Below are 23,707 nucleotides of genomic sequence, written 5' to 3' on the forward strand. Positions count from 1 at the left end.
GATCTGTGTCCCCTCCGTCTAACGTCCATTCCATCCTTGTCCCTGGGCCCCCTCCTCTTCTCGCTCCTCGGTTCACTAATTCACCCGCCCGTTGCCGTCCTTGCCTGTTTTCTATCCAACATGTACTTTTCTGTCTATCTCTCTATCCTCACATCTTGTCGCTCCGTCTTGACTGCATGCTTCAATTAATGCATACTACGCTCAAAAACACCTTAAATCTTCTCTTTGCCAATCAACTGCTTCGCCTGGCACCTCTAACACGCGCTCGTTCATGTCCACTCACCATTTCCCTCAATGTCAATCCTGAAACAGCCTTATCTTGAATCTATCCACTAGAAGCGAATGGGTCGCAGGACATTATGATATCCGGAGTTGATCGAATCCTTTGGGAGCACTGTTAAATCCGTCGCTCGATGGTGAAAACCCATTGTTGAAGTACAGAAGAATAGACACAAATGAGTTTGCCACCAAAAAAGAAATAAATTGTGCGCATACGCAATTGAAACAGATGATCAGGGCGATTCCGATCCATGCCAGGCACAGGCGGTTGTTTTTTGTACCCCTGGATCTGTACCCCTCCTTCACACCACCTTGTTGCAAACAAAGTCCAGCTTCCCAATCGACGCCCCCTGGCCATGGCAAGCACAATGGAGCAAAAGCGAATCTTCCTCGCATCGCTCCGTCGATCTCTGAGAGATCTCGGTCTCGACATCGTCCATCCCTTTGCAGCCCAAAGGTACAAAACTCACTCACAATAACACAAGCTCTTGAAACCGAGCGATCCCCTTATGGAACGTACCTAACTAACAGTATTTTTTCTTACAACGCAGCTACAATGCTACAACTCTGGGCCAAAAGAACCCAATGCACACGTTTGGTCAAACCTCGACCCTTTCCATCATTGTTGGCAGCAACCGCACGTTTTGGGGTCCCTTCCTCGCTCAGCACCACCCTGCCAACCTGAAGACCGAGGCTGAGAAAAAAGATCCCATGGATCATTACTGTGAAGGCAACATCCCTAAAGTCACCCTCCAGGCTCTTCAAGAGGCAGGCCTATACTCTGATATCGAGGGCCATGAAGTCACTACGCCCTTCTCGGTCGCCTTTTCGCACTGGTATATCACTCAGCCGCCCGCAGGGACGCCGCCCCCAGGATCCAAGCCCACGGGATTTGTCGCTCCACCAGAGACTGTGCTCCCAATCCAACATGTGGCGCAGGCTGCAGGATTCGCATACTTCAACCCAATTGCGTTCCTAAATGTCCATCCGGTCTACGGCCCTTGGTTCGGCATGCGTTCGATCATCATGGTCGACCTGCCCTACGATATCTCGGACAATGAACTGTTGCTGATAAAGGATGATGATTGCAACAAGACTGGGACGTATTCGCGCGATTCCAAGCCGATTGAACATAACCCTGCTTTCTTGAGCTTATCGCCTGAGGAAGTCAAAGAGCAGAATGCTGCTTTGGAGAAAACAAAGACAGCCTTATTAACTAAGGGCTGGGATGCTCGCGACTGGAAAGAATGGGTCGCATTTCGACAGTCTTTGACGACGTACCGGCCAGACTGGCAAACTTGGCGGTACTCCGATGACCAAATGCGGTATCATTACCAGAAGGAACTTGAGTTCTTGGAGCAGTGTGCGATAAAGTATCGGGAACAACAACAATAACTGGAGTGAAGTGATTGCGAGCACTACATTTTACAATAAATATGGAGAGACAGATTACTTTTCAGCTACAAAGCGTGTTATTTTGGATTACATATTCTTGCTTTGTAAAAGAGACAAGGGGCCTTTTGACAGGAATGAAGAGTACAGGCGTCTCTGTAACGGATTGCCATTCCATACAGAAGTGGTTGCATTTTTAGAGCAAAAAAATTCAACACAGTCATATTTATGACCTGGGGTATGACGTGAAGGAATAAGGAAGGACTTTATTTTTCTCAAAGACGCATAGTGATAATGGGAAAGTGGCCCTCAGAAAGCCGTCAGCACTTCATGCAGATGAAAACGGGGACGACGGGCTTTATAAGTTTTCTTTTTCGTCTAGGGCAGTTGCTCATTTTGAACTCCAATAACAGCTGCCATGAATCATTGTGGAATGCTGATGAGTTGAGAGCCCAACTGTTGCACGTCCCGAATGTAACAAAAGCACGGTACATACACATCGAGCATGGAGCTGTTTAAAGACTGATGCGGACGAAATAATGCAGAGTGGATAAAGACAAGTCTTGAATAACGATCCTGAATGAATCGTTTCCATAAGTTCTACAGTGGATTCGATGGAACACGCTCGCGCCATGATGGAACTGAAAGACATTTGTTTCGATGGAATCGGAAACATCATTGGCTAGCAAGGTGGATATGAGATAGATGAAAAGGTGATGCGCATAAAAAAAAAAAAAAAAACAGAGAACAAAAGAATGTAAGAATGTAGGAGTGTGAAAAATAATGACAATACTTCCCGCAATAAAAAGCACTAGAAAGGAGATACTATACCTTGATGTACCCGCCGACAGGCCAACAGACGTATATGAATATAGGAGGAGGAGTTGAAGTCTACATCGCACTCTCACCAAGCCCATCGAACCAATTGAAATGAGCACACAATAAACCAGAGCAGGGAACTGAAAACATAGCAGAACCAGAAAAACGAAATAAATAACTACAAAAAGCAAAACGAGGACATGACTAGAGTACAGAGTCAGAAGAAAACTTCGGTTAGCTTATTCAACGGATCCATGGTCAACTCCTTTGTCCCTGTAGTACCAATAGAAACAAATAAAGTGATTGCTTTGACCCCTGCCAATATATTTTCAATAATAGCGACAACTTCGCTGCTGTATGTGATCCACTTAATTGACCTCCACCGCCTTCTGCACAAACAGAGATAATTATGAAAGGCCCACATCTTCAACCTTTCTCGCGCTCATTTCTATGCACTCTCTGCCTACTCCTTCCGCAAGTGCGCACATTTATATCTCATTAGCCGCACCATGAGCGTCCCGACACTGATGTTCACGTTCCCGCGAATGCCATGCCAAATCACTACTGCTGTAACGCCTCTCCGTCAATATGATCAGGGGATGTTTTTTTAACAATGACCGGAGAAGACAAGTATTTACCCTTCAATGCCCTGCGAGAGATTGCTGTTTGCAAGGCGCTATTTATGAAGATTCGGGTCTTCACTAAGGTTTTGGAATTATTCTACTGCAAGTCGGGTTTATTGGATAGGCAGCGTATTAGCATTACAAAAAAAAAAGCGCTCAGAAGGATGTCCATCGCAAGGTGATCAAAGGATAGGAGGATCTGGTCGTTCAAAACAAATTAAAAAAAAAAAAAAAAGCTGAGCTCTCAGTGCTGTGCACAGCACATGAACGATGGAGACACGATTTGAAGAGACATGCCATCGCAATCAATAGACGCTCATCTTGCCTTCTTCTGCTCTTTCCTCTCTTTTCTTCATTATTGTTCAATTTTCGCATTTTTTTTTTTTTTTTTTTTTTGAAAAAAAAAAAACAGCCTTAAGCTAAAGTTTATAGCGCGTTTTGGAGTAGACCAAAATGAACCATGACTGTGTATGAACGTATTCAAAAAGTTAATTCGGGTCGGCCTTTTCGACAGCAGACTCTAGGAGTAATAGAGTAATAAAGAGACGGTGCCGAGACACTTTCTCCCGAACGAGTTTAAAAAATTGTAGCCAGCTAATAAATACGTACTATTAGAAGTATAAACGTCTACAGGTCCAACTCCGCAAGGAACGCCCTCGAACGCCTTTTTATTCAGACTTTTCTCGTTGAATGCGACGGAGGGGACAGTCTCGGGTGGAAAGGCTTCATTGCGAGTTGCCCAATGCCCAGACAGGTATAATCCACTCGGAGAACACCCATCAACGAGTTGTGAATCTTTATCCCCATAAGGTTTGGTCCTCTTGCTGCTAGTTGCAGGTCTCTTCTTCAACTCCTTCCTCGATCAAGAGACAAAAAAGCACTAACCTTCAGGCACAGACATAACTTTAATTTAACAAGCACAGCAGATCGCTCTCTTTTTGCGCTTAGTCCAAGGCGTACTCCGCCTGTGATACGAACATTGGGAACTAACAAAATCATTGCGCGTTTTCCTGAATGTCAAATCCATGAACAGCAATACCATTTTTGCAGACGTCTGCTTGACGTATGCTTGCACAAGTGCATGTTCATAATTACACATAAAAGGTAAGTGGCCCATTCTCGGGCGGCGAATGAATACAGATGAATTGGTCATTACCGAGCACCCTGCTTTATTATGCTTCACGGACTCTCAGTTGCATAAACGGGCCATCGAATTCGTACTACTTGTTGCAGTTTATGACCACGGACACACAGCGCACTTTAGTGTCTCCTCAATTGGTCGATATCTGCTCTACTGTTGCCAGTTCATGCTTTGATGTTGAGGAAAGATGATCTCAAAGTCTTTTTCCATGGCTGCTCGGTAGGCGGATTTGTTGCATTGGAGGTGTGGCGTGCCACTACAAGTCGAACAGGAAATAATAAATACTAGAGGCCTTTTTATATGTTTCATGGGGCCGGCGCGGCTCAGCTGAAGAGCTTCTTGGCGTGTGAAGCCGGTTGCCAAGGTTCTGTGATCCGACGCTTAATCCCGTTAGGGTTCCCTGGGTATAGTCCTATGCCAGATGATCATCTTGTTGCAACATCGCTATGAACGCTTGACTGCCACGAGCCAGTTTCCCCTGAGAATGATACTGTATCGGCATTTTTAATTACGAGGACAATTCGTGTAACCAACAGAGTTTCCTGGTCTCAGTAGTTCTTTCGGTAGCAATCCACTCCTCGAAGTCTGAGCAACTACCATCGCCATGACCATACTTCCCACAGAAGTAACATTGGATTGAGTAGTATCGCTCAATGCCTGTTTCCAAATCAACCCACGCCTCGAATTCTGCGCAGTAATGTCCACAGTCTACATCATGACCATGCTTCCCGCAAAAGGAACATATGTATGAATATAGGTCGTCCAATGCAGCTTCCACGATCCACTCGATGCAGGTTGGTATTGAGATCAGGCGAGTGTTCGAGTACATGGCATCGTCGCTGATTTTCACCAAGTCGTCGTATGAATAAATTTTCATCGCCTCGTGGTTGATGTATGAGTAAAGAGATATCTCGGATAGCTTGGTTGCCATTTCGCTAGTACCTTCAGAAAGGTCCAGCTGGCCACAGGATAAATTAAGAAGCTCGACCTTCGGGTCTAACTCTTGGTAGGCGATTACGGCGAAAGCGGATTGCTCTTTAATGACCCACCTCAAGGCCTGCTCAAGATCGAACGTGGTCGAGATGTATTGTGATCCTATACGACTTTTCGGTCCCCCCCAACATGCTCATTGATCGACAGAGTTGCAGCGGGGTCGGTTGAGTATAGTCCTCTTGAAGGGTTATCATGTTCACGCAGAACATGATAGAGTAGGAATTGCTTTTTCCACGCTTGGTCATTGTTGCAATTGTAGTGAACTGGAGATATAATGACAAAGAAGGAATGAGTGGATGATGGTGGTAAGGAAGGAAATCGACTGTAATTGGGGTTCAATGAATAAATTTTCATTTTCACATGGCTAATATTACAATCTATGGGGGTTTGAATGACTGTTGTAAAAAGTTGGGCAAAATCCAGGTCAACCTTGCTGGCGATATCCATAAAAATCCAGCGCCACAAGTTTCTCCAGGGAACTCGATTGTTTCCTTATCCTGCAGTCCGTCCCGTTATGACTTGTTGCCTCGGAATCTGTTTCTCATATCCAGCTGTGGTTGACCAGTTGAGAAGGAGTTGTTGGCAACGGAGGTCGGGTTAGAAAGAAGTGGCCATGAATAGTCTTCACGGTAGTACATAAGCGATACGGTAGCCTTTCAGGCTGCTTGCACGATTACCATTCCACGTCGGCACTCGAAAAAGCTCCTTTTGATGGCTGCGCACTCGGCCGGGACTCTGTATTCGTTCTCGGCCCGGAGACATTCCTGTGGAGTGAGTCCATCGACAAGCACGCAGTTAGACTTGAGAACGCATTCCACCAGCTCAGCCCGGAGTTCCTTGCAACTTGATGGCATGCTGTGTTCTGTGTTGTATAGAATTCCTTTGCTCACGTCGAGTCGTCGCTGGAGTGATTTGGTGCTGTGTAGAGTACAAGTAGCTGTTTCTCTTTGCCGAGTGCTCTCTTGTTTATTGCCCGACGAGGTCGTGACTGCAGGCAGGATAGATGTGTCGCTGCCAAAAGCGGACAGTAACAAACCTTCTCTCATTCCACTTCCGCGCCACGAACAACAGGAATGGTACTAACTCACCTGTCAAGAACAGGGAGTGCTGCTATCCGCGTTAAGGTACTTACGCCTGCTCGAGTACCTCAATGTGAACTGAGGCCGAGAAGAGGCAGACCAAGCTAATGCTTGTTCATATTCCACAGCTGGATCTAGAGGCGGCTTTACTATCATGCTACAGGGGCCAGGATGCTGTCCAGGATTATCCCAGGTTCGTTTTTACGATCATAACTGGTTGTTTGATGAGATTGATGGGTACTGAGAGGATTGATGAGACTCATGGCCCTCTTGGATGGCGCGGATAGATCGACAAAGCGACTCATGACACGGCTGATGCGCATCCTCGCTCTGGAACCAGATCGGTTCTTTGTTCGGCCCCTCATCCATGGATACATGTTCGATACCTGGTCATCACGTAAGTCCGACAGATGCGATTGACCTTTGCAAACCCCTCTACTTGATGAATTGTACCCCTCTTAAACGCCGATCGTTTTTATTCATCAGGAAAGTGCAGGGACGAGTTCCTGACATTGAACGCTTCTTGGCCAATAACCACGGACTCTTATCTGATGCTGGTGGAAGAGCTGGACCTCAAGGACGAATTACTGTCTGCACTTCTAACCATTTCGCTCGAGGAGAGAATACGCCTGGTCGATCTCATTCTGAACTCGTCAACACTCTCTTCCGGATTGATGGCGGATCTATTTCTATGGACGACGGATTTGGTGACATCCAGTTATCACAGGAACAATGCCCAGCCTAAAGAATGTGATGCACTGACAGATTTGTGGAGAAATCGAATCAAGGAGCAGGAGAGTTGCTGGCGACTCTTTCGTATGGCGCTCAGACGAATACTAAATCGGCTATTTGTGCGCCTCGCTTGGAGAGGACCATCGCACGTGGCACATTGGAACATAGGCCAGGCTGCTCAACCAATATCGCGATTGCCAGGGCAAGGTCTGCAATCCAATGAGGCGGCCGATATCATTCAGGGATTCTTGATGGATTGCGTGCGTATCGCCATTCAGCATCCAGACAATAGCATTGACTTTATTCAAAGGCATCGCTGCGATATCGAACGTTGGAATAGCCTAATTCCAGGATTCTCAGACGTATTACCAGAGCAGCAGGATGCAGTAGGGCCATTGAAAAAAAGGCGCATCGAGGTATGTCAGCGTATCTGAGAATCTTTCCTGTTAGGCTTCATTTTAGGAATGAGGTTACTGACAGGGCCACTGATGGTTTTTCTGAACAGGCCCTACCCAAGTTGACTAGAGCGGACAGGCTGCAGACGAGGTACTTGTGTAACCGTTCTCAACCAGAAGTAATAGTGCAAAGCCTAGCTATTACTAACCCCTCGATTTGATCGTTTCCTTGTAGAATGCGAGAGGACGTGGCCCTTCTCAAAAATAATCCTGATGTACAGCATGGGTTACAGGAACATATCTCGGACATCACCTCGGAAAATGGACACCGCAGGGCATTCATTAGCGTTTGCAAAACTATTCGGCGACATCAGGATCTACCAGAAATACCGCCTAATGTTATCGCCAGGCGTGCGTTCGACGTACCACAGTGTAACCTGAGTGAAGATGACGAACTACAACAACAAATTGCATGGGTCGAGTCGACAATCCAGCAACGGCTGCCCGGTTGGCGCTCATGCGTGAAGTTGAAGCTTCAGTTCTTTGCGGTCTTTGAAGAATCGTAAGATGTTTATTATGGATATGGTTTGTACAGTTTGCTCTGTAATGATCTGAAATTGGCTGTTGACTCTAACTCATTTTCACACTGACATATAGGGCTATCAACGCAGGATTTGCAGACCTCATTTGCGCATGCGACTTGCATTGGGAACTTTGCACAGTGCTGTGCAGATATTTAAGGAGGCATCGAACGGATCCAGCAAGGTTGTCATTTGAAACATTCCAGATGGGTTGCGAACTACTGCTGGCCGTTTTTTCAAAGAAAGAGCAGCTGCAGTGTCAGTTGAGAGATTATCTGTATATGAAGTCGAGGTAGGGCTGACTCTTGGCATAGATTCATCCGAAGCAGAACTTTGTAAGTAGAATTAACAAACATTTTCATTTCTGTCCTCTCGTAGACTCATTTGCAAGAATGTAAATGACCCATTGTTTGGTTCCTGGGAGCTTTGGAGACTGAATATCGACATTCAACTCATCGCAACGCTCAATCAACTCGTCGCCACCAAGAGTTCAACAGTTCCCCAAAGTACTATCGAGGCGCTAATCAAGGTAACTATCGCTTGGGATCTGACACTCTGTCGCGCGAGGCCCAATAGCAAAGCTAATACAGTTTTGAGTATAGATCTCCTTGATAGCCCCGTATCAAGTCATCGCAAAGATCGTTCATAATGCGTTTGTCAATCGCGGTCAATGTTCTATCCTCATCCAATTACTCGTCAATAGTGGGCAGTTACCTTGGCTGCGCACTGATTCAAAGGCGCCAACGCTACTTGTTAGCGTCATTCACGATATCCTCTGTGAGCCGGACTCAGAAATAACAGTGTATAATCAAGACCAACATCGCAATTTCGTCGACTTTGTCCTAAAGGCCACCTCTACAGAGAACCGTCACGGGCAAGTGGTGATCAATCCAACAGAGTTCTTGGTGGGATGTGCGGCTCCGTTACTGGCGCGAATGATCGGAGGGGAGAAGAGTACTTTCTTCCGGTCTGTGACAGGGATCTTGATGAAGATGTACGGGTGGAAATCGACGGCATTATTAGTCAATGGCGATTGGTTTGACCATCAGATTCATTTGCGGATCCTCCTTCAGCTTCTACAGTTGCGGACCATGGAGAGTGCTTGGACTGCGGATCAAATCGATAGCCGATTTCAAGTTCCAGGCAGTGGAAGGCAAGGATTTGAGCACAAGGGACGAGGTGGTGGCGAACATATGGAGGACGTATCAGGACTTTGTGAACGCCTTGTTTCAAGAATGTCTAGCCACATTGGTTCGATGGATATCAACATGCAGACTGGAAACGATGTCGCTGATGTTATTTCAAGGACGCTTGAACAGAGCATCCCCTTACTCGATTTGGAATCGCAGCTGGTGTTGGTGCCGCTTTTAAGCGCATGTCGCCAGCATCTGGACACGGACCTACCTCTGCCTGCATTGCCGCCTACAATCTCGCTCCTCTGCCAGGATCATTTGAATACGTTCAATTATCAAGGATCCTCCGAGTTCAGCGGCAAGCAGGACCTCTCGACAGCATTGTTCCTCGTACTGGATGTGGCGCGCATGTGTGAGGAGACAATGGCGGAAATAACCTGGGCGCTTGGCGCAGCTACAATCATCTCGCAGACAGATGAGGAATACTTGGGGCAGATCTTTGTGCCTGTCCTGTACCGCGTTTTAAGCATAAGCTCTCGCTCTGAAGGCTGTCGCTTGCTCACTAAAGGAGCACCAAGAATGATCCTATTCTGGAGTGGATTACCAGATCTGAGTTTCTATTGGGACGTCGTGGACGTACAGGAGGTTATGAAAAAACCATTGGGACCATACTGGGATTCGTTTACTCAAGCTGGGTATCATAGACAAGGCACTCGAGAAGCGAAAAGCAAATTTACGGTTCTCGGTTATCAGGATATACTGCTACTAGTGCTCCATGTATCCGAGATGTTGCTCAGGTTCTCCTTGGAACCTTTGCCACCCAAAGGGACGGAACTTGTATTGGATGCGTTCCGCTTGGAGTTGGGATATGACGTGATGATAGATCAAGTGGCGTCCTTGATCCTGTCATCCATCAGGGTATTTGAAGCTTCTCAATGAACGCTGCCTGCGAAGAGGAATATGCAAATGTTCGAACTCTAACTGAGTTTTCTCTTTATCTACATCATCGTTTAGTCCCTTAGCATAGATTGGGTGACAATTCCAACCGACCTCGTCTTATACTGCTTCATGGCGGTCAGCAAAATGTCCTATATCGCTGCAAATTTACACACAGAAAAGATCTTCAGCAACCGTCTCCGCCCTCATTCCGTCTTTGCAGCAAAAGCGAATACAGCATGGACAAGAGATTATACCAGGTTTATGAGACAGACGGATACGGATTTGGAGCAACAGGAACGCATAGCCAGATCCAAGGCTAGAGATGAACTCGTCCTGACCGCCATGAACATTTCAGAGGAGATTGTGCGGCGCCATGATCTGCATTACAAACTGAACGTCAAGGATAATCAAGGAGTGCCAAAGGACGAGCAAAGCAGTAAGAGCCAGGGAGAATCAAGGGATACCGAGTCTCGTATATTGGAACTGGACAATGGCTATCAGAATAAGGATAGGCTATCGTCATCCGGCTTTGGTACTGGGCGGGGATCTGACGGCATGGATGAAGGGACCAAGGCCTGGTTTGCCAGTATCGCAGCATCCACGCCGCGCGTAGAAAGCACTGACAGAGGTGAGGTCGTTATAAACATAGTGGTGGTGGACTCGAAGGCATCAGATATTGATAGTGATAAGGAGGTATCAAATAATGCCTTGAGTGGAGCACTGAAGACTGAGGCAAGTGATGAGGCCAAACCAGGTGGAAACGAAGCAAAGGAGGGAGAGCTCCCATCTAGACCTTCTGTTCCGGCGTTGCTTATGACACCGCAGCAGCAAGACGACCGTGAAGAGCCTTCGACACCCGTTCCTGCTGCTTCTGATTTAGGATTGACGCAGGCAACAGTAGAGAAGCCCGATGTTCTAAGGCTCTTATCGCCAGATCAAGTCGATTGCTTGGTTCTCGCTTTGAAGCTTCTCCCAGCACAAGAGCAGCAGGCTGTGAGAGCAAGGTTGTTTCGACTTTTGGAAAAGGACGATGACAATCTCTCGGTTTAAGGGCGGACGAAAATATCAAGGTCAAAGGCATCAGCATGTAACGTCAAGTTGTTTATAATGTACATTCTATTGATAAATGCGAAGAAAAAAAACAGCAAAGTGGATGGAATATTATGAAGAGAAAGTCGATGGAGTCGACTCTAGCTCGGTATTGGTTGAGTTCTTGCGAAGTTGAACTAAGAATCCAGTGTGCCCAACGGGCATGTGTAATGGTCGACAGATCCAGCCGACAGCGTCATCTGGGATGTTGTCCGCTGCTGTAGTAGCCAATGCTTCCTTGGTCTCCTGATGTTCCTCGTTATCGTCTTTCTTTGCTTGCTGCAGCGGCAAGACTTTTCCGAGCCCTCCGACATGAACTCGTCCTCTGACTTTGCTTCTGACGGCCGCAGAGCGGACATTCCACTCTTTCCAATCGACCTCGAGTATTCGCTCGACCGTATAGTCATCACAGTTCTGTCGCATCCACTGAACGAGTTCCAAAATTTGGGACATGTTAACCATGTATAGACACATGGGTCGATCAGGCTTAAGTAGCGGCAAGAGGTCGAAGAGGACGCTTTTGCAATCTGGTAGGTCTAAACTGATGGCGTCGTATTGGTGGCCCTTCGGGTGAGGGTTGGGCGGGAGGACTTCTTTAGTCTCCATGAATTTTTGGCGCTTTATTTCCAGAGGCGTCAAAGGTCTGCCGTCCTTGTCGCACATAATTTCTGAATCTCCTTTCACGCCAGATGTTACTGGGGTTCCAGAAGATGACGGTGAGTGTGGATTTGCTGTTCTGAGTGCGTCGTCCGTTTCACCCTTGAGATGCCTGATCACTTTTTGAAGCCCGCCGACAGATCTCCAAAAGGTGATTCCAGGACGATACATGCCTCTCCAGAAGCGTTCGATGTTCTTTTCAGCCTGTTGTGAATGCTCGTTACGGATGTCGACGGTATCGAGATGTGATCCGGGTGCTTGGATCGCGCGTTGAATGTAAAGGGTCATGGAACCATTGCCAGTGCCGGCTTCGAGGACATGGGCTCCAGGGAAGAGGTCGAGGAGGTGGACAGCTGAGGTGGCGTCCTTGGGGTACATGATGCTCGCTTGACGCTTGACCTTTGTGCAGTACCTAGTTTGTTATGGCCACCGAATTAATTATCCTTGTAATGGACCGCGAACCAAAATGTTTGAGGGTGTTGAATGGTGAATGTCTGGGAGGAAGGACTTACTCGTCTAGACTTGGCCAGTGTAGAGTATATTTGGCCCCCATGTGGGACTTGATGGTCGAAAGCGGTGATAAACCGATGATTTCGTCGTGCTTCAGTCGGCCCATGTTGTTGTCCCGGAAGGCGCCTTTCTGTCATTGACAACCATAATCGACTGTCAGTCAGATCAGTTTCGTTTGTCCGAACGATCCATGATAACAGAATCGGAAGCTTTACTACGTATACCTTCAATGGTCCTATGAGCCGTCTTTCGCCCTTATTATCGCTGAGGATAATGACATCTCCATATCGAAAACGTGGGTCAACTTTTTGGGAGATATATCCCTCGGATGCATCTGATCCAGCGGTAGCGGCAGTATCCGTTGAGATAATCCTCGCACATCGGCGAGCAATTGAAAGCCTGGATCCATATGTATGAAGATATCCGGGTGTACCTGAAAGGAGACCGAGGGAGCGTCTCGAGAGTGTTGCCGTTGCCATGAGGTTTTGTCCTTGTTCTTGCCTCCGTTGCGTGATCGTTGGAAGGATGATTCAAATGCAAGATCTGTTTCTGGTTCTCCACAAAATGTGCTTGAGTATGGGCAAGCCACGCGGGTTTAAAGTTGGAACATGCTATCATGTTTCAGCTCACTTTTACTTATCCATATTGACAACTACGACCATGTCCGGAACAGAAGCAGGAACAGGACCAGGAACAGGACCAGGCGCAGAAACAGGAGCAGGCGCAGGAAACAGGAGCCCACCATACTGGCCGGAGCACCCACACAGAGGCCTACCTCATCTTCAGCACCAGCAGCACACCAACCTGCATCACCAGCATCATCAGCGGACAATGCCGAACGCGATGCATGAACCAGGTGTGGGACGAGACGATGTGATCAAGAGTACCGATGACGATGCCATCATCAGCAAGCTGTAAGCGGGCTTTACCTGTTCAAAATGTTCTTTATTCATAATCCTGCTACTTAGATGTTCGCCGTTTTCGTGTTTATCTGCTATAGATCGGCGGTGAACCTTGAATACTTGAACGACCCTTTTGTAAAGCATTTTGTGAAACGACCTTCACGTCGGCCACCATTGATCAACCGAGGTGCGTGTTTGTGAGCAATGACCCCTTCGTTATATTGGTCCCTTCGCTGAAAAAAAGACATTGGACTGAGTATCTCAACCTGTCCATTCTTCGTCGGGGACTCTATTTAGGGTCGTATCTGAGGACAGCGGCGTTGGACAATTTGACGGAGCAATTCATGAGAAGCGTAGCAAACGAACCGACGACTGCATCACCAACTGCGACGGCAACGACCACGTCAGGCTCCAAAGTGCCATTGTCAGCAGGTATCAGGAAACAGATCGTTTCATTGGGCTGTGGTTCCGACACGCGATATTTCAACTTTAAGGTACTGCACTAGGCGCAGATATTGCATGTAACATGTTATCGCCCTCCAGAAGGAAATTGGTGCTTACGAGGAATTCTTATGCCCTTCTATAAACCAGGCAAAGGGACTTTCGGTACAGAAGTACTTTGAGATCGACTTCCAAGAGTCGACTGCCAAGAAGGCCGCCGTGATCAAGAAAAACAAGGCCTTCACGGACATCATTGCCGACCCCGATTTGAAACTCGGTATGCCTGGAAAACAACACGGAGATGTTTCTCCTTGCGATATCGATCTTCCTCTTTGACTCTAACCAGCGCTCCTCCGGTTTGCCAATTTTTTTAACCCCAATGCTCAGGACTCGGAGGAACAGAGCTCTATTCAGAGGACTATTGTCTCCTCTCTGGTGATCTCCGTGAATTCGTCGACATCATCGTCCCAAAACTTAAAGCCCAAGGATTCGACACCAGGTACCCCCTATCCTCCACCTTTACTCCTCTCTTCCTCTCTTCCTCTTCTCTTTGTATCCTCATGTCCTTACTTTCTTAGCTCTCGCACAACCCATACTAATACAGCCTCACTATGTCCCGACTCTTAGTCTCCCAACACTCTTTCTTTCAGAATGTGTCCTGATCTACATCCAACCGCACGCCTCGGACGCGATTGTCGACTGGGTCGGCAAGAACCTCGACGCCTCGCTCTTTGTCGTCTATGAGCAGATCAATCCCATAGATGCCTTTGGAGCCATGATGCTCCGAAACCTCAAAGCACGCCAGATTGAATTGCCAGGAATTCATGCATACCCGTCTCTGAAAAGCCAGGAGGAGCGTTTTCTGTCCCGTGGATGGTTGGCCGCCAAGGCTGTTAGCATGAATACGTTGCTTGATGATCTGCCTGAGGATGAGATGAAACGGTAAGGAAAAGTTACAGGCGGGTAGTATTGGTTGTTGAGGCGAAATCCATACGACTAACGCATTAATGTCTTCATTCTGTAGGATATCCGCACTGGAGATCTTTGACGAGGTGGAGGAATGGCAGCTGCTAGCGGGACACTACTGCATCGCCTGGGCTTATAACGCAAAAGCCCAGCCATCAGGCTACGAGGATGAGCGCGCCAAGCTGATCAGTCTCCTCTTCAACTCTGTACGCTTCACAGACAACAGCAAGTAAAAAAAAAAAAAAAAAAAAAACGAGGAATAGCAGAAGTCTTCAAAAACCAAGTTCACTGGGCCCAAATACTCTTTATTTTTTGTTATCAAAAAAGGTCAGAAAAACATATGAATAGGGAATGGATGGTCTTTGTATCCTTCTCATGCCGGTCTGAATGATTGGTTATATTAATAGAAAAGAAAAAAAAAGAGGGAGAAAGGAAACGAAAGAGAGCAAGCCGGATAAAAAACGTCTATGCCTTATTCTGTCCTGCCATCAGTTCCTTGTACAGCTCCTCTGCAGAAGACGCCTCCTTGACACGCACCATGAACTTCTTTGGCTTGCCGTCCTCAATTGCAAATAGTGTAACAACATTCTTTTCGACCTTCGGAAGCATGCCCTGAATAACCCAGCCTAACACATCATTTTCATAGCAAACACAAATTAGCACAAAACAAGATCACATAAAGGACATTAAACATGAAGACTTCCAGAGGACAACTTACTATTAATCTTGATCATTCCGGTGCCTCCTGTCCTCATAATCATACGGCGTTTTTTCGTCTCGTCGTTCTCATTCACCCGGAACTGTCCCACCCCCAGATCCTTATACTGACCATCATCTAATCCAAACAGCTTCGCCCGAACATCATATACCGTTGTCTCGCCTTGCTCGCCCTCACGATTCTCCAACAGCTGTGACTTCGTATCATCCGGTACTCCTTCATTGTCATCCTGGTTGCCTACGCCTGATGATGACAATGATGACGAGGATGTTGATACAGTCGCAGTCGAAGGCACCTGGAACGCAAATGGTTTGGGAGGGGTGCTTCCAGGACTCGTCTTTGGCGTGGATGTCGAGAATGCGAACGGCTTGGGTGGGTTGAATGAGAAGGGGGCTGGAGTAGTCGCCGCAGGCGCAATCGATGTCGTCGATGCCGCCGTTGATGCTGGCGCAAACGGTGCCGTAGAACCAAAAGAGAAACCACCGCTGCTATTGCTAGTACTGTTACTGGGGACTCCAAAGCTCCATGCAGACGACGCAGTCGGGTTTCTGGGTGGGTCTACTGCACCCTTCATTGAGGAAGATCCAAACCCACCAAATCCAATGCCTGAAAATCCGGGAGATGACATTGGTCCCGATGGCGCCGCTGCTGCTGCCAACGAAGCCGCAACTGCAGTCGGAGAGATATCCATCTTCGTCCCATTGTTATACGGGACTCCTGCAAAAGGATTCTTGGATGCCGTCTTCGCTGTAAGTTCCACTGGCAGTCCAAATCCTATCTTTGGCGAATCTGCAGCTCCTGCTCCTAACCTCGTAATCCTGGTCGCCGCATGATGCTCGCCCGTTGTCTTCTCCTTCGCGTCGCTATCGTCGTTCAACACAATCACTTGCGGCTCCTCGACTCCCAGGAACTTTTTGCGAATTTTAATGCGCTGCCCAAGATATGTATTGAAGATCTGGGCCAGGTTGACGATTGGATTATTTTCCAGGTCTTTTTGAATCTTCTTCAAAAAGTTCTGGTTAATGCCACGCAATGCTCGCTCATACCCCTCACGATCTACGGTGACAGAATCAGGGGAGGCGCTATCTGCAGAGGCCTTTTCTGGGGTGGCGATGGGCGTGGCGTTGCTGCCAACGTTGAAGGTGAATGTGCCCTTGGCAAATGGTGAGTCGGTGGTGGGCGCACTGAATACTGGTTGTGTTGTGGGAGCAGTGGCGCTAGTGGTAGTAGTAGTGCTGATGGCAGGCTGTGGGAGCGCTCCAAATGCTACATCAAACAGCAAAGAGAAGGACCATTTTTGTTAATACTGATAGGGGGTTTCCTTCCTTCGTCAACTCCAGTAATCGCCAACATACAAAATCCACATTGCTAAACATACAGAAGGTAGACTGGGATATTGCTGGCACTACGGCTGATGAAGCAGCTGTAGTGGTAGCGGATGTGCCAAAGTTAATGTTGGCAAAGGGATTCGGTTTTGACGCCTGCTGGGTAAACGGATTAGGCCGTTCCTGCGATGGAGGTAAATTTGGAGGCGGGCTCGAGAGAGACGAGAAAGGCATGACTTTCTTTGCACCGTCATCGCTCACATTCGAAGATGTCTAGAAAAGGGCGTATCCGTACAGGATTAAAGGATAAAAGGAAGAAAAAAACCGCATTCGCAGGCTGTATGAGTATTGTGTGCTCCGCTGGATCTTTGCGCAATTGTTCCATGGTCTGTTGTTCCTGTTCTTTTGACACGCCATACCCTTGAGCCAAGACGACGCATCGCTCTTATACTAGATCGAAATCGGAGCAAAAGACAGCATGTGTGTTAAGATATATTGACGATGACGATGACAGAGAAGGTGCGGGAGGGGCACTAGAGTGAAAAGAGATCTCCGCGTACGGTCTTTTTGCCAACTCATCGTTCGACGCCTTCCTGAAGGTGCCCATCACGGACGATGACTGATCATCGTCATCGTCCCGCTCGTATTCATCCTTTGTGAGCTGGTTCTCTGTGCCGCGCTTCGACATGCTGCTGGTTGCTTCCTGTTGTTGACACCTTCAGTAAGATATTATTCTAAAACCATGCGAGAAGCGTTAGTTTAATAATAGAGGTGATGAGGGCCATCTTTGCGGCGGACAGAAAGACCTTACCGAAAATGTAAATCGCAGGGCGAATGGAGGACAATGCTACACTCCAGAGGGAAACGCGCTGACTGATCGAAGCTGTGATTCAGCAGAGGCGCTGTGGTCAAAAAGGAAGGATAGAAAAAAGTAGCCTTTGCAGAAATGTGAATCTGCTCTGCTCAGCCAGGATTAGGGCGACTCATATAAAGATCTTGTTTGCACATTTCTGTATCAAGTCGGTCTATTTATGTTTCTCAACAAGAGCAGTCCAATAGGGGAGCTTTCATTTCCTCTGTGCTAACGAACGCGCTCAACAGGTCAATAGGTTCAATCGGTTCAATAGGTGTACTTGTTCATCCATGCAAGTTCTTTATTTTATTGCGCTCTCCTTCAGTCCTGGAGTGTTCAGTTGATATCATTACATGTGGTACGGGAAACAAAAGAATAAAGGAAGGAAGGAAAGAAAGAAAGACTCCATTGTCGATCCGCGTATATATTTCTTTTTGGTCGCTTTGCCCTGAGGTCCTGATAAATAAAAGAGCCAAGGAAAGCCAGCAATAGTAGATGACTGCTCTACTGTTGATATTAGCTGTTGCAATGTTGAAGCCCTTTACCGTTCCTTTATCCATTCTAATCCCTGCCACGACCACGACCACGGAAGTCGCCTCTGTCACTTCCACGTCCACCAAATCCGCCCCTTCCTCCCCTTCCACCTCGAGCTAGCGATAATACAAAAATATGCAGTTGAAGACATTGAGGATCTGTCCTTGATCCCAAGAACTTGACTAAAGATCAACACACCAGAGATCGAAAAAAAATAAGACAATGCCATACCTTGTGCTCTTGCCACTGTTGCTTTGCCTCTGCCTAATCCAATACCCTTGCCCTTCATTGACGCTGCCCCTTGCTGCTTAAACATTGGCGCATTCTTGAGCATGTCTGGTACGATGAAGAACCGAATATGAGATCCTCGAATATAGACCTGATCCAATTGTGTCAAACGGCCGTCCCTTGCTGTCATCGTGATATCCTTCAGCTGAATATTCATGTTGTCCTCAGCTATACAGTTGCGAATATGGCATAACAAAAAACGAATTTGTCAGTCCATGTACAATATCCATCACCGTATCGAGTGTCTCTAACCTTATGCCTATTCCTTCTGTTGTGCTGCTGCTACTGTATTGATTATTTACCCTCAAAGAGTGTGCCTCGGTAGACAGATCCGGTCTTCAGCTCGATGGTGATGATGTGGCCCTGGGCCTCGTGCAACAGCTTGATGGGAACACCGATCGACATGGCGGATATATGAATACAAGTGTGCGTGGAAGACGGTGTATGTTACAGGAATGCGAAGGGCAAGTGCATCAGCACAAGGATCTAAGCAGCACGAATGATCCGCACATCTGCGCACGAATATGTGACGTCATAGTTTTTAGCCTCGCATGTTAAAAGAAGTAGTCTATGATTTTGAAGCATACTTTGGATTCGTATAGGTTGCTTAGGGGTGCATGGTATTCAAATACAATGCCGTCAAGGTTCATCCACTACAGTTCATCATGGGCATTTGAGCCATTCTGGTGCTCTGCTTTTGAACTTGGAGCAGCCTGCTGCTCAAGAGTCGCATCGCCTTCCGCCTCCTTCTCCGATACGGATTCTGCTCCACCTTGGTTCACCTCCCCCACAACCTCCATATGTTCCCCTTCCTTGTTCATATTGCTGCTGCGATCTTCCTCAGCATTAATTTTCTCTACTGAGTGGTCATCGCGCTCCTTGGGCTGAGAGTGTCTTGAGGATTGCTCCTCCTCTGGTGCACTCGTCTGACTGGTGGGGACAGGAATCTGCTCTCTATGTTCCTCCTCTGTCGGTGCCGCCGTCGCCTCGACAATGGGCTTTTCTTCCGCGACGACTTCCACTGGCTCCACAGGGACCTCATTCGTGGTCGGAGCCTGCTCATCCTGCTCAGAGGCTTCTGTGGGACGGTCCATAAACTCTGGTGTCGACTCGACCGTGCTGGATGAAGGTTCTGCTGGGGACTCTGAAGTCACCTCCGGTTGTGTGACAGAAATATGTTCGCCCTCTGATGCCAAACTAGGATCGGCCTGTGTTTCTGTGGACGCTACTGGCTCAGGGATGGGTTCTTCGGCCGGCTCTACATGAGTGGGTTCCTCCGGTTTGGTCTCATCAGGCTGGACGATCTTTCGATCCTCGCTATTTTCATTGCGCTCGCTGACATCTTCATGTACATTCTTCATAGAGTCCTTAAAGGTTGCGATCCGGTTGATAATGTCTTCATCCAGGGGCCTTTTCTCGTTGTGGCTGTAATCATCGCTATCCCTGCCGTTCGTTTCCAAACCTTGGTGCTGCTCAGTCTGAGATCCCTCCGATTCCTTTTGCTCCTGCTCATTAGTTTCCGTAGCCAGCTCCACTATCTTCTCCGCTTGATGTTGGACAGCTTCTACAATAGGCGCCACGTGCTCCAGAACAGCTTCCTTCACATCCGCAATGTCTTCCCGAACAGCCTGCACAATCTTCTCCAGTCTATCGCCAACGTCTTCTTTCACAGTGTCGATTGTACTCTCGAGGTTTTCTGTGAACTGGTTCTGGCCGTCTAGTGACACCACTTGCTCAGATACATGCACCGGTTGCCTCGAAATCCTATCCACTTCAGGTACCTCGTTTTGAGGCATTTCTTGTTCATTTTTGAGTGCCTGCTTAGCACCTTTCGATGATTCAGGCTTGAAGGGGTACGGCAAGATGGAGATAACCTAGTGAGCATTATAAGTATTAGTATTCGTCACACAGTAAATCAAGGGGGTTTGGTCACTAATTCTCCCTTACCCTGTCCTTGGCGTTGTCCACATGTTTTTTGGCGGTAGCATCGTAAACACGTCCAGCTGCAGATGCAGCGCCTTGAACAACAGGGTCTGCCACCTTGAGGTAGATACGATGACTCTGTCGAGCAACAGGCTTGACATAGCGGTCAACATGGGTTCCCAAGTAAGTATTATAATAAGGTGCGAACAAGGGCTTTGCGAGACCACTAATGCCGTTAGTAGCCTTGCAATAAAGACCTCTGACACCTGCCGCGTCCTGCCCGCAGTTGAAGACTGCAGTGTAGCCAAAATAGATCAATCCTCCTCGAATCGCCCATGTCTTCAAAGTCTTTGCTGCAGAGGGGAAAGGCTATACAGTTTGAAACGAAAACATGCGTATGAGTATATTAAAGTGAGTACAAACATCCAGAATATAGTAATAAAGACAGATAGACTGCTCTACCTTCTGGCCAGATGCACTAAGGATAGCAGGCCCTTTCTGGCCATGCAACTTGGGAGACGGAGGCGACTATAGCATAGAAAGATGCACAAACACGTAAGTCAAGATGACAGAATTCAATAAATCGCTACGTTCGCAGTGGATTTCATTCTCCTCATACCATGGCGTTCGCGCTGGGAGGGCTGCCGGCTTTTGATGCATTAATTTCGCCCGCGACAAGTCGCTTCTGTAATCCAGCTTCCCTGGGTCGAACACTACTTGACGCCGCGTTAGCTCCCTGAGGCACCATGGATGTTGCGACGGACGAATGTCCCACCGACGATTCATCGCCGCGCTGCGAGAAGGGCTGCGATAGCGTGGGTTGGCCAGTCTGGCTGTACATGACTGGCGCTTGAGAAGGTCGCTCAGGTGGAACATACGGCGTAAACACTTTGTTACCCGGAGGAGGTCGCACACGGGGTTTAAGTGAGCCTGCTGGCGGAAAAGCGCTTGCAGGAGGGGAAGAAGGGTTGTTAGATGGCTGAGCAATCCGTGCTGGACCAGAGCCCATAGAATTTGACAGCTGTCTTGGTAGTCCTCGAGGTGGTCCCGTTGGAGGACCTCCTGCAGCTGTTGGTGGGGATTGATCGATAACAGGCTGGGTGGTGGGCGCTTTGGAAGGTGCCGATGGAGGCACTACAGGTTTACTACCCCCTTCGATATCGTCATCTTTGAAGCCATCGTCATCTATATCGAAGAGCGGCTCATCAGGTTCGACTAATGGAAATACTTCAGGCTCAGGCGATCTGAAGGGCTGTGGTGGCTGTTGCTGTTGCTGTTGCTGTTGCTTTTGCTGCTGCTGATGTTGAACAGGAGATCTTGGAGGCACTCCTGGTGTTGGACCCAGCACTTTGATCTCGGCAGCCCCCAGCGGCTTCTGTCCTGGTGATGTAGGGACGAAATTTGGTCGCGGTGAAGGCGGCTGTAATGCGTTTCCAGCTTGTCCGTGGTGTTGCTGCTGGCCGGCTCCATGTCCAGGGAAATGCTGAGGGTTAGGTGGGAGAGCATGTTGTTGTTGAGGTGAGAGCTTTTGCTGGCGCAGGCGCTCGCCATTTGACACTCTCTGGTCCGCCACTGGCTGATGTTCTTTCTCAGTACGGGCCTGGTACACAGAAGGGTTTGGGGCGTGATCCTTGGATCCGCTAGGTTCACTAGGATGAGGCTGTGGGGACGACAACTGTTGCTGCTGCTGCTGTTGTGAAGGCTGTCCATGGTGAGGAGGTGCAGGGCGCTGTGGCTGTCGCTGTGTAGGAGTCAAGTTTTGTGGGGTCTGTGGTTGTCCATGGCTTTGAAGATGCGCTGGATGGTTTGGTGGGGCCTGTTGCCGCATTTGGTCTAAAATTGGTCTGGCGCCAGAAGGTCGTTGCTGCACCTGCTGAGGTCTTTGCTGCTGCTGACCGCCATTGGGCTCACTTGGACTGAGTGTCGGCATTTCCAACTGCACGGAAGTCCCTGGGCTGGCGTGTTGAAGAGGGGCTTGACCTTGGGGAATCGCCTGGGGTGGCCTGGGTCTTGACTGCTGCTGCACTATGGGTCCGGGAGGCCGAACAGTAACAGGTTGATGTGCTTGCACAGGAGATCCATGTCCAGGGGCAGGACGGACGCCAGGTTGCAGAGAAAGATGTGGATGAGACATGGATGGCCTCATGACTGACTGCTGCTGTTGCTGTTGCTGTTGCTGTTGCTGTTGCTGTTGCTGTTGCTGTTGCTGTTGCTGCTGAGGAACAGAAGGATGTGCCTGGGTTCCGTGACCCTGTGGAGAGTACTGCATAGGTTTGATCTGTGGCGATCGTGCCCCCGCACTAGGGGAAGGTGGTGTGAATCTGCTACCGCCCGGCTGCATGTTTGGTGCTCCTCCTGTCAAGTTTGGGTGAGAGGTAGATGGACGCAAGTTAGGTCCGCTTGACAATGACTGATGTGCCTGTAATGGGTACTGCTGCTGCTGTTGTTGCCCTAGATGCATCGGTGAGCGCAAAGGCTGAGTAGGTTGCGCTTGGGGCGATCCTGCTCCAGGCCTCAATTGACCTTGGCTTCCAGAATTAACAGAACCGAGCATTGGTTTTCCAGGGTGAGTAAATTGGGATGGCTGCTGACCACCCGGCGGAGGAGGGTGAGGCCGTGCCTGCTGCTGCTGTTGCTGCTGTTGCTGTTGAGGCGGCGGTCGCTGAGCAGGCACAGGTCCTGGAAAGACACCAGGAGGACGCACTGGGCCGGACACTCCCTGTTGGACACCTGGCTGTGTCGGCTGCTGCATAGACCTGGCGTTTGGGTTGATGGGGGAATGCTGTTGTCCCGTGAAGTTATTAGGGTCCTGCTTCTGAAAGGGACTCAAGATTGGTGATCGGCCAGCCTGAGAGCTACCCTGCATCGGCGGCTGAAGCTGCTGTTGTTGCTGTTGCGGCGGTGGTCGTTGGTTGGGTGGATATGGTGGGCGCACGTTCAAGCCCATGCTACTGTTTCCGGGTGAGGCAGGTGGCCGCGTCTGAATGTTGACAGGAGGGCCGTTCCTAGGGATGGGTCCACCTAGGATGGTTGGTGCCAACGGGCAAGCAGAGGGCTAGGTTAATAAATGAAAGAGGGATAGATCGATCTGGCAGACAGGGACAGATACTCTCTTTGTACCTGGGATGTTTGGATCCATGGCGTGTATAATCCGCTCGTCTTAGGGTTCTGAGGTTCGATGGGTTTCTGACGAAAGAGTGGAGCCCGGCTGGCGCTTGGTTGGGATGACGAAGAAGGAAAGGATACGGATCAAGTTGGGACGCGACTTTTACGGCAACGAATGAATCCTAGCGCGTTGTGGTATCCCTGGTTGCTGAAGAATGGCGGATCGAAAAGACGGGATGCGAGGGCCACGGAACCAAGAAGGAGAGGGAAGAAAAAATGGGAGGAGTGCT

The 23,707-nt window shown here is 48.5% G+C and overlaps 9 protein-coding genes across 9 annotated transcripts; 3 read left to right on the forward strand and 6 right to left on the reverse strand.

Annotated features, from left to right (window-relative positions):
• Nucleotides 1-647: 647 nt before the first annotated feature.
• Nucleotides 648-1,674, forward strand: BC939DRAFT_481118 (uncharacterized protein; the record flags this gene model as incomplete). The annotated part of the gene is made up of 2 exons (XM_051558995.1): nt 648-736; nt 831-1,674. 2 exons carry the CDS (start codon nt 648-650, stop codon nt 1,672-1,674), a joined length of 933 nt encoding a protein of 310 aa, XP_051407545.1.
• A 3,878-nt stretch (nt 1,675-5,552) lies between these two features.
• Nucleotides 5,553-6,173, reverse strand: BC939DRAFT_465749 (cytochrome c oxidase assembly protein PET191). The gene is made up of 2 exons (XM_051557552.1): nt 5,925-6,173; nt 5,553-5,798 (listed from the first exon to the last, which is right to left on the reverse strand). Exons 1-2 carry the CDS (start codon nt 6,099-6,101, stop codon nt 5,760-5,762), a joined length of 216 nt encoding a protein of 71 aa, XP_051407546.1. The 5' UTR covers nt 6,102-6,173; the 3' UTR covers nt 5,553-5,759.
• Nucleotide 6,174: 1 nt separating this feature from the next.
• On the forward strand, nt 6,175-11,241 carry BC939DRAFT_465751 (uncharacterized protein). Its single transcript, XM_051557553.1, has 10 exons — nt 6,175-6,371; nt 6,455-6,519; nt 6,614-6,723; nt 6,813-7,474; nt 7,564-7,604; nt 7,689-8,015; nt 8,111-8,326; nt 8,413-8,563; nt 8,637-10,085; nt 10,182-11,241. Exons 1-10 carry the CDS (start codon nt 6,321-6,323, stop codon nt 11,154-11,156), a joined length of 4,047 nt encoding a protein of 1,348 aa, XP_051407547.1. The 5' UTR covers nt 6,175-6,320; the 3' UTR covers nt 11,157-11,241.
• Nucleotides 11,242-12,947, reverse strand: BC939DRAFT_465753 (S-adenosyl-L-methionine-dependent methyltransferase). Its single transcript, XM_051557554.1, has 3 exons — nt 12,587-12,947; nt 12,365-12,488; nt 11,242-12,264 (listed from the first exon to the last, which is right to left on the reverse strand). The coding sequence occupies exons 2-3, from the start codon at nt 12,466-12,468 to the stop codon at nt 11,268-11,270; spliced, it is 1,101 nt and encodes a 366-aa protein (XP_051407548.1). The 5' UTR covers nt 12,469-12,488; nt 12,587-12,947; the 3' UTR covers nt 11,242-11,267.
• A 258-nt stretch (nt 12,948-13,205) lies between these two features.
• BC939DRAFT_402591 (S-adenosyl-L-methionine-dependent methyltransferase) lies at nt 13,206-14,904 on the forward strand (the record flags this gene model as incomplete). The annotated part of the gene is made up of 7 exons (XM_051552686.1): nt 13,206-13,276; nt 13,363-13,451; nt 13,562-13,758; nt 13,856-13,982; nt 14,093-14,204; nt 14,333-14,647; nt 14,730-14,904. 7 exons carry the CDS (start codon nt 13,206-13,208, stop codon nt 14,902-14,904), a joined length of 1,086 nt encoding a protein of 361 aa, XP_051407549.1.
• On the reverse strand, nt 14,903-17,650 carry BC939DRAFT_465758 (uncharacterized protein). Its single transcript, XM_051557555.1, has 6 exons — nt 17,526-17,650; nt 17,275-17,448; nt 17,134-17,164; nt 16,768-16,987; nt 15,390-16,655; nt 14,903-15,297 (listed from the first exon to the last, which is right to left on the reverse strand). The coding sequence occupies exons 2-6, from the start codon at nt 17,400-17,402 to the stop codon at nt 15,137-15,139; spliced, it is 1,806 nt and encodes a 601-aa protein (XP_051407550.1). The 5' UTR covers nt 17,403-17,448; nt 17,526-17,650; the 3' UTR covers nt 14,903-15,136.
• Nucleotides 17,651-17,831: 181 nt separating this feature from the next.
• On the reverse strand, nt 17,832-18,355 carry BC939DRAFT_465759 (uncharacterized protein). Its single transcript, XM_051557556.1, has one exon. It carries the CDS (start codon nt 18,125-18,127, stop codon nt 17,852-17,854), a length of 276 nt encoding a protein of 91 aa, XP_051407551.1. The 5' UTR covers nt 18,128-18,355; the 3' UTR covers nt 17,832-17,851.
• Nucleotides 17,832-18,942, reverse strand: BC939DRAFT_465761 (uncharacterized protein). Its single transcript, XM_051557558.1, has 3 exons — nt 18,692-18,942; nt 18,333-18,557; nt 17,832-18,217 (listed from the first exon to the last, which is right to left on the reverse strand). The coding sequence occupies exons 1-3, from the start codon at nt 18,792-18,794 to the stop codon at nt 18,129-18,131; spliced, it is 417 nt and encodes a 138-aa protein (XP_051407552.1). The 5' UTR covers nt 18,795-18,942; the 3' UTR covers nt 17,832-18,128.
• A 100-nt stretch (nt 18,943-19,042) lies between these two features.
• On the reverse strand, nt 19,043-23,451 carry BC939DRAFT_507364 (uncharacterized protein; the record flags this gene model as incomplete). Its single annotated transcript, XM_051560878.1, has 5 exons — nt 19,043-20,263; nt 20,337-20,681; nt 20,775-20,840; nt 20,932-23,333; nt 23,433-23,451. The coding sequence occupies 5 exons, from the start codon at nt 23,449-23,451 to the stop codon at nt 19,043-19,045; spliced, it is 4,053 nt and encodes a 1,350-aa protein (XP_051407553.1).
• Nucleotides 23,452-23,707: the final 256 nt, after the last annotated feature.

This window comes from Gamsiella multidivaricata (genome assembly GCF_025024155.1).
Source record: "Gamsiella multidivaricata strain RSA 2152 chromosome Unknown BC939scaffold_92, whole genome shotgun sequence".
Classification (NCBI taxonomy): Eukaryota; Fungi; Mortierellomycota; class Mortierellomycetes; order Mortierellales; family Mortierellaceae; genus Gamsiella; species Gamsiella multidivaricata.